Source organism: Dermacentor albipictus, unplaced genomic scaffold (assembly GCF_038994185.2).
Source record: "Dermacentor albipictus isolate Rhodes 1998 colony unplaced genomic scaffold, USDA_Dalb.pri_finalv2 scaffold_13, whole genome shotgun sequence".
Classification (NCBI taxonomy): domain Eukaryota; kingdom Metazoa; phylum Arthropoda; class Arachnida; order Ixodida; family Ixodidae; genus Dermacentor; species Dermacentor albipictus.
In genome coordinates, this window is record NW_027225567.1 from 11,176,255 (window position 1) to 11,188,508 (window position 12,254).

At 47.3% G+C, this 12,254-nt stretch overlaps 1 protein-coding gene across 11 annotated transcripts in view; it reads left to right on the top strand.

Annotated features, from left to right (window-relative positions):
- Positions 1–12,254, top strand: part of LOC135915696 (uncharacterized) — a 293,473-nt gene that overhangs the window by 188,643 nt on the left and 92,576 nt on the right. For 6 of the 11 annotated variants that reach the window (XM_070528622.1, XM_070528621.1, XM_070528623.1 and 3 more), the window contains 3 exons: positions 2,562–2,677; positions 3,119–3,238; positions 6,357–6,446. In XM_070528622.1, the coding sequence (XP_070384723.1) occupies positions 2,562–2,677; positions 3,119–3,238; positions 6,357–6,446 (326 nt within the window). Of the gene's footprint in view, positions 1–2,561; positions 2,678–3,118; positions 3,239–6,356; positions 6,447–6,582; positions 6,678–10,360; positions 10,381–12,254 lie in introns of those variants that run through there. The other 5 variants (XR_011509490.1, XM_070528628.1, XM_070528626.1 and 2 more) reach the window with 3 other exon arrangements.

Genomic DNA, 12,254 nt, shown 5'->3' on the forward strand with positions numbered 1-12,254 from the left:
GCCAACATCTGTATACGTCACCGTGCCTGTAGGCTGTCGGCCGCATTCGCCCGTGTTGTCTTTATGTGTCTTCCGTTCGTGTTTGTTAACTTGCGGCAAAAACATGTCTCTTACCAAGCACTAATTAGACCAACAAGCAGTTCTGTCGCCACGTATATCTGCGGGCCTGTACGTATTGCTTTGCTGGCACATTTCTCAATTTCAGAGATGCACTGTTTGCCTCTGCGTCAAGCGGCAAACAAGAGACGGTGTATTCGGTATACAGTAACACAAACAACCGCCTCGCTCAGTTATACCAACGCCGTGTGAGCGATGGCATCCATGCGTTTTCGCGAGAGAAGAACATGGCCTACAAATGAGCATTTATGCGAGCACACTTTTCTCTAGTAACGCTCTACGGCATGCTAAAACTGTAAGTATGGTGGAGTTAAAGAAAAGCGAGAGTGATTTAATTGACAGCCCATAATATAAGTATCTCGATCACAGTTGCCGTTGTTTAAGTGGTTCGGCTGCTCATATTGACTCATCTCAGGGTGTAACAACACGGCACATGTGCACAGGTATGCATGTTTTGCTATGTTTTGACACTATTTTATATCAGCGATGCACCTTTTCCGCAATATTTGACGATAACAACGATCTGCGGCTGTAGATGTCGATGTAAACAAGTGCACCGCTTTAATAAATCCAACGCAGAAGGCTGCGCTCGAAAACTTCTTGAATATGCTAAATGTCTAAATAATGTGTAAAGATAACAAAAAAGTGATGTCAAAGTCCAGAAATTGGTGACTTATTCCAAGGCAGTCGTGTCGCCAAATGGAATTCAGCGTGCCTTTATCGGCCGCACTGTTTGCAGAACAGCGCACTCAGGACTGCTCACCCAGTAGTGGATATGTGCTACATGGCTTCCAGGAACGACATGCTGTCCCGAAGAAGCCATTAATAATGATTCGCGATCCACGAAATGCACAACCGACGCGCACTCAATGTGGGCGCAGCTACACTAATCAACTGGCGAAAGCCCTGGGACCTTTTCAACACGTTTTCAGCGGCGTGCGGCAGAGGGCAGCACAGGAAAATGAAAAAGGCGGATTGCTTCAGAGCAGCTCTACAACCCCTGGATAGCAGTCCCCCTCTAACTACTTTCCAACACGCCGAAGCGTCCGACCTCTCATGCACTCTGCCGCCAAGCCGTTCACTTTGCCATTCGTGATGATGTTCTGCACGAATGCAACTACTCACCTGACGGCTGCAAATGGCTACTCATACCGTGCAACCTGCAGTTTCTGCTACCTGCGAATACTTTCATGTTGACCTGCTGCGTGCCCACGCCGGAGTCGGAACATATGAATGACTTCGGCAGTGCTGCTATGGGTGACGAATATTTACATACGTCTGCAAATTCATTCCATCATGTACAGACTGATAACATTGGAAATCTGTCTCCTCGTTCAGCTGGAACTTTGCAGCCCCTTCCCTGCCATGCCTGCCCATTTTATCGTGTGGGCATCAACCTCTATGGTCCGCTTTCAATGAAACCCTTCGGTAACTGCTGGAGCATCATTGCTGTCGACCGTGTTACGCAGTACACTGAAACTGCAGCACCCCCTGCTGCCACTGCACACATCACCTCCTTCCTGCTCTCCTGTTTCATCCTCTGCCACACCCCACTTCGTGAACTCCTCAGTGACAGTGGGTGCATCTTTTTGTCTGAGGTTGTCGAAGGCTCAGCGCCATGTTATTCATCGAACCACCACCACCTAGCACCCCCAGACCAATGGGCTCACTGAATGTTTCAACGCGACTCTGGGTGACATGCTGTCCATTTGTGTAGGCCATGTATTACATTCATCTACAACACTGCAACCTAGAGTACTAGTGCCTCCCCTTTGCACATGCACTGCGGCGTGCTACGCTGGCTTGTGCACCAAGGTGTAACCTGCAAAATTGCGTGAAACCGGCACGAGCCGTCCAAGTCAAGCTGGCGTGCTCACACATCGGGCCAGACGGGGCCACGAGAGAGCAGTGAACCAGACAGTTTTGCTTTCGTGGGCCGAACGCGTCCGTGGACTTGCAGGACGCAGAGCCGTAGTCTTTGCGTGTTTAAAGTTGTGCACACCATTTGGCATATATACTACTGCAGTAAAGGGCAATAGTCAATATAATGAAGTAGTAGATATAACCAAGTAATCTTGGCTTCCTCTTCAATTTTGTTTTAACGAGGGTCGAGTGAAATGCAAATTGATTTACTTTTTACTCTTGTTCGAGCAGCACCGGAGAAACTTTGGCCCAAATTTATGTAGATGAGCACAGCGCTTTTGTGAGAATATTTGGTACATACTTGCCAGCTTCCCAGCTCTCTTCGGGAGTCTTCTGAATTTCCACCACTCCTTTCGATTGTATGGACATGACCCGAAATTATCTGAAATGAGAGAACGGACCTTTGTGGGCTTAGCGTGTGTCAACTATGAGCTGCACCGCCTTTTCATAGTATAAAAAGGCTCCGAAATTCAGCAGTGGTGTGTGTCTGGGTACTCACCCGGTCCTTCTCTTGCTTCCAGGTGGCCAGGAGGTGAAGGTGCTCCACCACTTGGCATCGAGCGCTTATGCGCAGGTCTATCTTGCACTGATATTGAACACCGAAGAGACATACTTGGACGATGATGAAAGTTTTGAAGTGAGAATTTTCTGCCTTCTGGCTAGTTTGGGCATTGCCTGTTTGCAAAATTACTCTTAATTAAGAGTGACCGTGCTATTGTGTACTGCATGCACCGAAAGCGATTGGAAGAGACGAAAATGCATGCTAGCCGCCACAGATGGGCAAGCTTAAGATAGGAAGGAGAAATACCAGAGTCGGACATGCTATTGATTATATGAGCAAGAGGCTTGGATACAAGATGGGTAAGATAGTGGTTAAGAGGCACAACATTTATTTCGTTAGCACACTGTTCTGACATCATTAGGAGCCTGTTTGTGGCCCTTAGAGTTTCAAAAGGGGTAATTGATATTAAACTAGTTGAGTTAAGCTGCCCTGATGCACGGGTATTGTTGCTTGGGCACTCTCATCGAACCCCAAATGTGTTTCACTGCACATGCCTTGCGACAACACCCTGTGCAGGCACCTTCCCAGATGAAGGTTGTGCTGAAGGCGCACAACAGCAGAACCAATGCCTACTGGGAGACCTACATCTACTGCGAACTGCATCGGCGTTTCAACGAGGCCTTATCGGGGGCACCTGTGAGTGACTGCTTAACCAAGACTTTGTCACAAAGTGCGGCTATCAGCCACAAAAGATGCCAGTTGTGTGTGCCTTTGCAGTTTGCTTGTGCTGGTCGTGATAATCGAGCCATGTCATACAGGGAAGGCACTTGGGTCACTCAGCCTAGGGGATGAAATACACTGCAGTGAAACCTCGTTAAACCGTAGTTGGCCGGAGCTCAGAAAAAGTGCGTATTAAACGGTAGTACTGCTTAACCGAAATAGCATGAGATCGCCCACTCACCTGTCAAAAACGGAACTCGGAGAGAGTTCAATGAAAGCATAAAACATGCAGTATTTGTTCACCTCGCATGACATAGGTGTCATTTTTGTTTGGTGTTCCCACGGCCTAGCAGCGACGACAGTGCCTTCAACATTACTGAAGCTGCGTGCCAGCTTTTCAGCCACTCATCCTCATCTCGGCAAACACTCGCATGGCAGATTCCTCGTTGGTGTTGCAAGCTCTCCGTGCACGCGGGAAGTAGCGCTGCAGCAGTCCCGGGGCGCCCTTTTCATTGTGGGGTGCTGTCCTCATTGTGATGATTGCATTCGTGAGGCTGACGTAACACGCAGCTTCTGCCACTGTCGGGCCCGAACCGCCTGTGCTGTCGCTTTCCGTGTCATCCTTATCACTCTCCCTAGGCGATGCTTAGGCAACAACAGAGGCAACGACGATGAAAAGTCGCACCTCGTAGCAGATCTCTCTGTGGTCGCAGCAGCGCTGCCGAGGAACTGCTTCGCATTCCGAATGCCACACACTGTAGTCAACAGTAGATCTCTGTCGTGTGCCATTGCCGACGACTTCGTGCCACATTCGATAGCACGAACGATGTCTAAATTTTCTTCTATGCTGAGCACCCAGCGTCCTTTTTATCCGAGCTTCGGCATGGCGTGAGCGACGAGAGTCCTTGTTCGCACGACGACACAATGCGCTCTGGCACAGCGCCGAAATGATGTTGATGTTGATGTGGCTTCACACGCAAATGCACAGGGCGCTTGGAGGCCGTTGTTCTGTTCTCTGAGGCTTGTTGTTCTGCCGGGCCCCCCGATGGAGACGACGCACTGCCGTGTTTGCACGACGAAAAGTGGAAACACCACGTGTTAACCAATAGGTACACAATAAGCTGGTACGGTTTATGCAGATACAACACACATTATTCTCAGTGGCCTCTGAGTCACAGATTCGGCTTTACTGCTTTTAAAACAAAACTACTGTTTAAGCGGGTACGGTTTAACGAAGTTCTACTGTACAAGCCTAGCAAGAGACTGGTTCGGAATATTTTACTTGAGTTGGCAGCACAATCAGCATTGTGCATAATGGGGCCCAGCCAACACAACCATCAAAATAAAGGCAAAGTAAATCGGTAGAGAATAGGTTAACCGAATTTACTTGTTATGCCATCCATTGCTTCACATATCAGTTCTTTACTAATTCCGAGATTAAAATGAAGTCATACCTTCATATTTTCACATTATAGTGACTGTGAAGAACGACGCATTGTCTAAACTGAGTTACAAATTTAACTAATTGTTGTATGAATTTGTGCCCAGCAAAACAAGTAACATTTCAGCACAATGATAGCGGCGAGCATAGTCGGCAACCATTGAAAATTTGATATGCTGGTCAAGCGAGTCGGCTTTTATACATGACTTGTCGAAGATTCCATCGCTGGTGCCCATGTGCCTTCCAGAAAGTACAACACAATTGGTGTCACGCTTACAATCTGATTACACAAGGTTTAGCAAGAACATACACAACAGAAAGAATCAACGGTAACATTTTAGTAAGTACCCTATTAATGCACCGAGCGGTAACATTTAGCTGTCAGTGAGTGAAATGCAGTCCCGGAAAGAAGGATAAATACCAAGTACATGGGTGAATATAACGAGCATGTACACAGTTAATGATAGATTTTTCAGACATGCCTGACGCTTTCAGACATGCCCCATGAGCCAATGTACAGTGAAATGCATGTATAATAAAATGATTGAGACCTCCAAACTTTTTCGTTATACAGCTCGCTTCGTTGTAAAAGTTGTGCACTTTACTGTTCACAATACGGCTCACAACATCAAGTTGAAGAGACTTAGTGAAATCAGTCACTAACCTTTTTGAGGACAAAATTTGTTTGACAGAATGCGTGACAGTGGCCAGCCTTATTGCATCGAGGTGCTCAGTGGTGAAGCACAAAAGCTATGCAAAGTTGGAATGATTGAATGATGCTATCACCTACCTTGCCGTAAAAACTCAGTTTGTCTACAGGATCTTGATACTGTTGCCTTCGTACACATTCACTTCCTTTTCACTAAAACCAGTGGTAGCTTTGAGACCTCATTGATTGTAAGTTATGATTACATCATCACATCGTCATCAAATGTGATGTACCATATTTACTTACATAATGACTGCACTCGCGTAATGATCGCACCCCTGAATTTTGTTGTCAAAATTCGACCCTGAACTTGCTGCAGCGATATGCCGTGGGCTAAGTCTAGCTAATGATGATCGTGTTTACCATCTGTCGAATGCTACAGGAACGACTCTTCAAGACATACCAAGCGATCTGCACGCACCAAACATTTTTAAGCAGATGCCCCATTTAATTCCTTTCATCACTTTCCGCACTTCTATGAAAAAAAAAAAAAAAGCTACGACCAAACGTGCCTTGGCTTTATTATGTGTAGGCTTTATAATGGTTGTGATCAGCAACAACAAAAAAGGCGCCTTTCGATTCTTCTCATCTGCACTTGTGGGCACGCAACAAATCGCGAGCGGCAGCAATAGTAGCCACATTTACACTGATACGTTCGAAGTGTACCCTATTCATACACTGACGCTTGTAACACAGCTAATCTATTCGCCCACCCTTAGCAAAAACATGCAAACCCAAAGCTGCTTGAATGTTTCTCTTCTAAATTGTTTTGCTTGTTCTTGTTGTGGTTTTAGTCATCTCCTTCTCATAGTAAGCACCTTGGAGTGTCATCATTGCTGTTATATTTCTTCTTTTTATCCCCTCAGTTCTTGTCAAAGCTGATAAGAGGAACTCATTAGGTGCAGCAGCTGGGATTGAGTTGGTGTTGGGTGTGTTTGTTGCAGGCGAGTTGTGTGGTAGACTTGCAACTAGCCTGCTTCTTCAACAATGGCGCCATCCTGGTGTTCCCGTACAGCCCCTATGGAACACTTTTGGTGAGTGGCTCGATGGTCCCACCTTTCTTGCCCACAACATCTTGCAGAACAGTTGGGAGGGACACAATGGCTGAGTAACAAATAGGCTGCTAGACACATGCTTAACCTGCAACTTGGAAACCTTGTTCTCGTGCAGACCCCTTGGCGAAGCTTTTGCTCTGGCGACATTCCTTGTTCAACCACTGTTCATCACTTCGAACCTCCATTGTCCCCTGAACTTTTGCTTTCTTCACATATTGTGCAACAAGTAGCTGAAAGAACAAACAGGACTGTGTCTTTGAAACTTGCATGCAGTGAGTGCAGACCTTCTCGCCTTTCCTCTAACTTCAGCACTTTGCCGATACTGTTTGCATTTGAATTAACTGTAGACTGCAGTTGAAAATAAGTTGAGTTGCAATAGTAAGCCTTCCTACAAAACACACAACAGACATTATTTCGACTCTGATGGTACCAATGAAATTGATCAAGTTATCTGCTAGTTGAACTATACAAAAGGCAGAAGAGACTGTGCTCACGTTGTGTGCATCTGTCCTTGCTTCTCACACTGTTCCCAAAAAACTCTGCTGGTTCATTTGGCAGTATTTGCATCGCAAGTAAGAATGGCATTAGAAAGTTCCATTGCCATCGTGCGTCTTGGAGCCAGAAGAAGATTGGCATGATGGAAAGCGCCATCACCATCGCATGTCCATCGTTGCTGTCGCTGTGTTTCTGGCTATTGCTTGCCGACTCGAATAAACCTCGTCACATTTCATTGAGGTCCGAGGTACGCCTGGAAACTTGGAACTTCAAAGCAGGACTCTGCCATCCATTCCCGTCATGATGGAAGACCTGTCACCATGTCCAACGACCACAATGCTTGCCGTAGCCTGCTCGGGTGCATCGCGTCAGCGCTACCCTGCCATTCTCGGTGGGATAGGAGACCATGACGGGGAAGAATGGCTCGCCTCCTATGAAAGGGTGAGCAACCACAACAAGTGGGACGAGGCTACAAAACTGAACGTCATATTCTAACTAAGCGACGTTGCAAACTTGTGGTACCGCAACCTTGAACCTGACTTATCAATTTGGGGTGGAATTCAAGACCAGCCTTACAGAGGTGTTTGGGCGGTCTGCAGTCCACAAGCTTCGTGCCCAGCAACGTTTGCGAGAATAAGCGCAGCGGGAGCGGTGAGGCATTCGCTAGCTACATTGAGGATGTCATGGATCTCTGCAAGCGGGTCGATGCGACAATGGCAGAAAGCGACAAGGTCAGGCATACTTAAAGGGGGTTGACAACGATGCCCTTTCAGATGCTGTTGGCAAAGACCCTCAGCACTGTGTCTGAAGTAGTGACCCTTCCCCAGAGCTATGATGAGTTGCGCAAGCAGTGGCGCTCGCCACACGCAGTGCACACGCAGTGGTAGGCTCTTCCTCAGGCTTGACTGTTACCGCCGATGGCTCTTCAATGATGGCACAGATTAAGCAGTTTTTTTGCGAAGAGGTGGCCCGCCTACTTTCATTGGTGTATCTGACACAAGAGTCGGCTTCCTTTTCATTGACGTCCACACTGCAGCATGTTTTCCAGGAACAAGTCGCTGAGTGCATTCCCCTTGTCTTTCACAACACTCCTGTTGCTGCACCAAACACCTATGTGCAGTTGGATTCGGTGCCCTCAACGCTGACCCATGCCGCATTGTATGCACCAACACGGACACCTCCTTTTCCCTCCAGGTTAGTGCCGCAGTATCCCCGCCCGTAGAACCCATGTTACACACCAGACAACCGGCCAATTTATTACTGCTGCAGGATTACTGACCACATGGCACATTTCTACCGGCGCCGGATGGCACCTCCTGCTCGCTTCTGGCAACCGGCTTTAAACTACCCTCCAAGAAAATTTCAACACCATGCTTCACCGGATTCGCCCCTCAATTCTATGAGCCCATCAGACGAATCTGCTTTTGCCAGTTGTCGACCACATTCCCCTTGCCGCCGCTCCATTTTGCCCATGAGGTGTTACTACTCGTCCCGAGGAAAACTGGTCAGCACAGTTTGGGAGGTCAGAATTGCATGTCTTGCAAAATCTTCAAGGCCTCCAATTTCCCCTCGTAACATGATTCATATGATCGTGGAAGAAGTACAGATACAGTCGCCGACTGATTTTCCAGACTCCGAAAATTCGGACATGCTCGATTATTCGGTCTGCTTCACAGCACTGCCATTATCCCCATAGACCATAACGTATAACAACTGCCGACAGTTCGGACACCTTGAAACCTCTTGTCCGATTTTTCAGACACTCCTTGAGGCAAGTCGATCGAGAGCACCATGCACCGACTCTGACCGGTGCGTGGTTCGACTTGCTAAACACCATTTTTGTTTTGAATGGAGCCTCGTTGCTGCCCCACGAAGTTGCACTACTGCAAATACCTGCTCATCATCATCGTTTGTGCGTGGTCCGATAGAGTGATTGCAGCAGTTCCGGTCTCAGCTTAGTAAGCCATGTCAAGACAATCCAGCAGCTGATTTGTTTCTTCGCGCACGATGCTGCGAGTAGGCCACGTTTTCTGTTTGTGCGACTGGTGTCGGCGTGACAGCGGGGTAGTGTTTGCTTTGTGTGCTGTGTCGAGGTTGCGGTGATCCAGCGCGGCATACGAAAACATCGCGTCAACTGTCTAATGGTGCCGACAGTGCCTGTGCAGACTGCACTGGGGAATGCCAGCAAGCGGGTGCCGGGAGGCCTAGGATTTGTCGCCTTCCGATGGGCTCCCTACTGACGTGGAAAATGTTCTGCCGAGACCTGCGCAGTGGTTGCATTGCGATTCCGGACACCGTCTCATTTGACAGTTTCACAGGTGCTGACACTGCTGTACTGACATGCGCAGAACTCGACGATGGCGAGATCATTCTTCAGGTTTCTGCTGCGCCGCCAGAGGATGACTCCGAGTCGGAAGGTGATGCGCCATGTGCTACACTGCTGTCGCATGCGGAGCGTGTACAAGCGGTGATTGTGCTTTCAGCCACCTATAGTGACCGTATGACCCCCTCCAAGATTCAGGCTTATCTGATTGCACATAAACCGAACAGCGTGCGACGGAGCATTCACAATTTTTTCAAGCCTACTGCCGAGCCTGAATAAGTGTGTGAAAATAAAGGATTTCATTTCTTTTTTCTTAATCTGCTTTTTCAGACACCTGTTTATTCGGACATTTCCGCAGTCCTCGTGAGGTCCGAATAAACGGTCGGCGACTGTACTAGTGCTTGCAGACACGGGAGCCACAATTTCTGTAATGCTTGCCCACCACTGCTGCAGACTTCGGAAGGTGATGATGCCACTTTCAGGTCTTTCGTTATGCACAGGTAGCACGCAACACATTGAGCCATCATAGAAGGAAAGCTTTATGTTATTGAATTTTTTTCCTCGCCTCTCATTCTCACAACGTCATCTTGGGATGGGATTTTCTTTCATGCCGTCATGGGCTGTACGCGCGCCTAGGTTGCATTCCTACTTACCTCTCATTATTTATTTATTTGTCCCATGTCATTTGAGGAGCAGCCCCATGCAAAATGTTTGGTTGCAGAAGACACCAGCATATCTCCGTGGTCATATGCGATCATCCCCTTGTGCGACTCCCTGTGTGACGGTAATGTGCTTTTTAGGTCATCTGACCTCTTTGCCCAACACCGAATGGTTCCTCTGCCATTCGCTGTGCTTGATTTTTGTGCTGGTGCCACTTCCATGTGTATTTCTAACCCAACATCACTCCCGCTTCATTTGTTGCGCCACGAGTCCCTCGGTTGTGTTGAGCCGGTGCACTTTCAGCGCGCATCGAGACCCACCTGCTGCTCACATCTCCACTGTAGACCCTGTGCCTTCAAATTTTTCAACACACCCCTTTACCACATTCGTTGACCGTAACCTTACTCTGATGCAGTGTGACGAGCTTCTTCGTCTTCATCAATTCAGAGCTGCATTTGATTGCCTCACTACTTCTTTGGGTCAAGCAACAGCTGTCTCCAACACCATAAACACTGACTCTCATGCTCCTCTGCGGCAGCGACCTTACTGGGTTTCAGCCACAGCGAGGCTGGTTATAGACAAGCAGGTGACTGACATGCTCACTCTAGGCATTATTTGTCCATTAAGTAGTCCATGGGCATCCCCAATCAATCTTGTCAAAAAGAAAGATGGTTCCATCCGATTTTGCGTTAATTATCATCGTTTGAATAAGATCACAGGAAAGGATGTCAAGCCTTTGCCGCACATAGATGCACTTAACTAATTACTAGGAGCCATATTTTTTCCTTCCTTAGATCTCCGCTCTGTATACTGGCAGGTGCCCATGGCTGACGCTGATCGCTGTAAGACCACATTTGTCACTCTGGACAGCTTGTATGAATTTAATGTCATGCTGTTTGGCATGTGTAATGGGCCACATTTGAACGGATAATGCACACTATTTTGCGTGGCCTGAAGTGGCAAACATGCCCCTGTTATTTACGCAACGTTGCAGTGCTTGTGCCTGACTTCTAGAGACATCTCCAATGCTTTGAACATTGATCTGCCTTACGCAAGTGGGCCTGCAACTTAACTTACAGAAGTGTTTTTTCGGCACAAGTTAAGGGGGGAGGATACACTTGAAATACTACTTTTTTTATTTGTGGACAGATCTGAACGAAATTTTCACACTTGGTGTATTTTAATATGCAGATTCTAAAAATATAATTAATTTTGCCATAGGATAAGTAGTTTTTGATATACTCAAAAAGCATTGTATAAGCTGGGTCCTTTGTTTGGAGGAAAATTAGCATCTAAACAGAAAACCCTAACACAGTAACTTGAATATAAAGACTATCTAGAATGTTCAATGAGTGCCATAAGGTATTAATAAATGTTCTAGGCTAATCTGAGCAAGAGTTAGAGCTCATCAAAGTTATGAGAAAAAAATGCCATCTTGACATGTCAAGCATGTGACCCATTTCAAAAACTTTTTGAGAAGAGTACTGCTTTGAAAAAGTGCATATTGTTTACTGCATACATTTCTTTCTGGCAAAAAAAAAAAGAATATGCCGATAGCTGAAATAGGACAGAAGCTATTTTACCTCCAAATTGGAAGTCTGTCAGAATTGTTGTTTTGAGAAATCAAGGAAAAACATTCTGCAACATCTTTATCGAGAACATACCAATAAAATCTCAAGGAAATTCACCAGGGGCATAAACTGGATGCATCCTATCTTTATGCCTCTTTTTGGCCAGCTTCCTTGCGCTCAAAGAAGCTTCTTGTTGGAGTTAGCACTTCCATGGCCGTCTTTCTCCTTTGCTCACTGAAATGCAGTGCCAGGAATATTCTTGTACATTGGACATGCCGCTCGCCACTGCCGCAGCTGCTGGACTTATCCGACGCGCTATTATCCTGATTACCCCCGTCGCCCCTCTAGCGCATCCTTTTCCTTCGCTCCTTCTATGCCCGCTCCATCATCTGACCCGGCGGCACCTTTGACACCACCCCACTACTCCCGCTCGCCTTCTCCCTCCCGCCGCCAATCTCGCTCGCCCCCATCATGCCATGCTCCTTCTCCGACCTACTTGCCGCACCCCCGACCGGAAAACTAGACAGTGCAGCTTCTGGAGGTGAAGCTGCATTGATGACATCAGCACGAAATCCTCGCTTCACCTTACCCACGAACAAGAATCTGTTGGACGTTCTCGTCGACAATGTCCCTGTGTGCGCGTTGATTGACACCGGGGTGCATGTGTCCATTATGACTGCTGCTCTTTGCTGCCCGACTCGCCATTGCTGAGAGACACACCGTCATTCTCTTCACTGT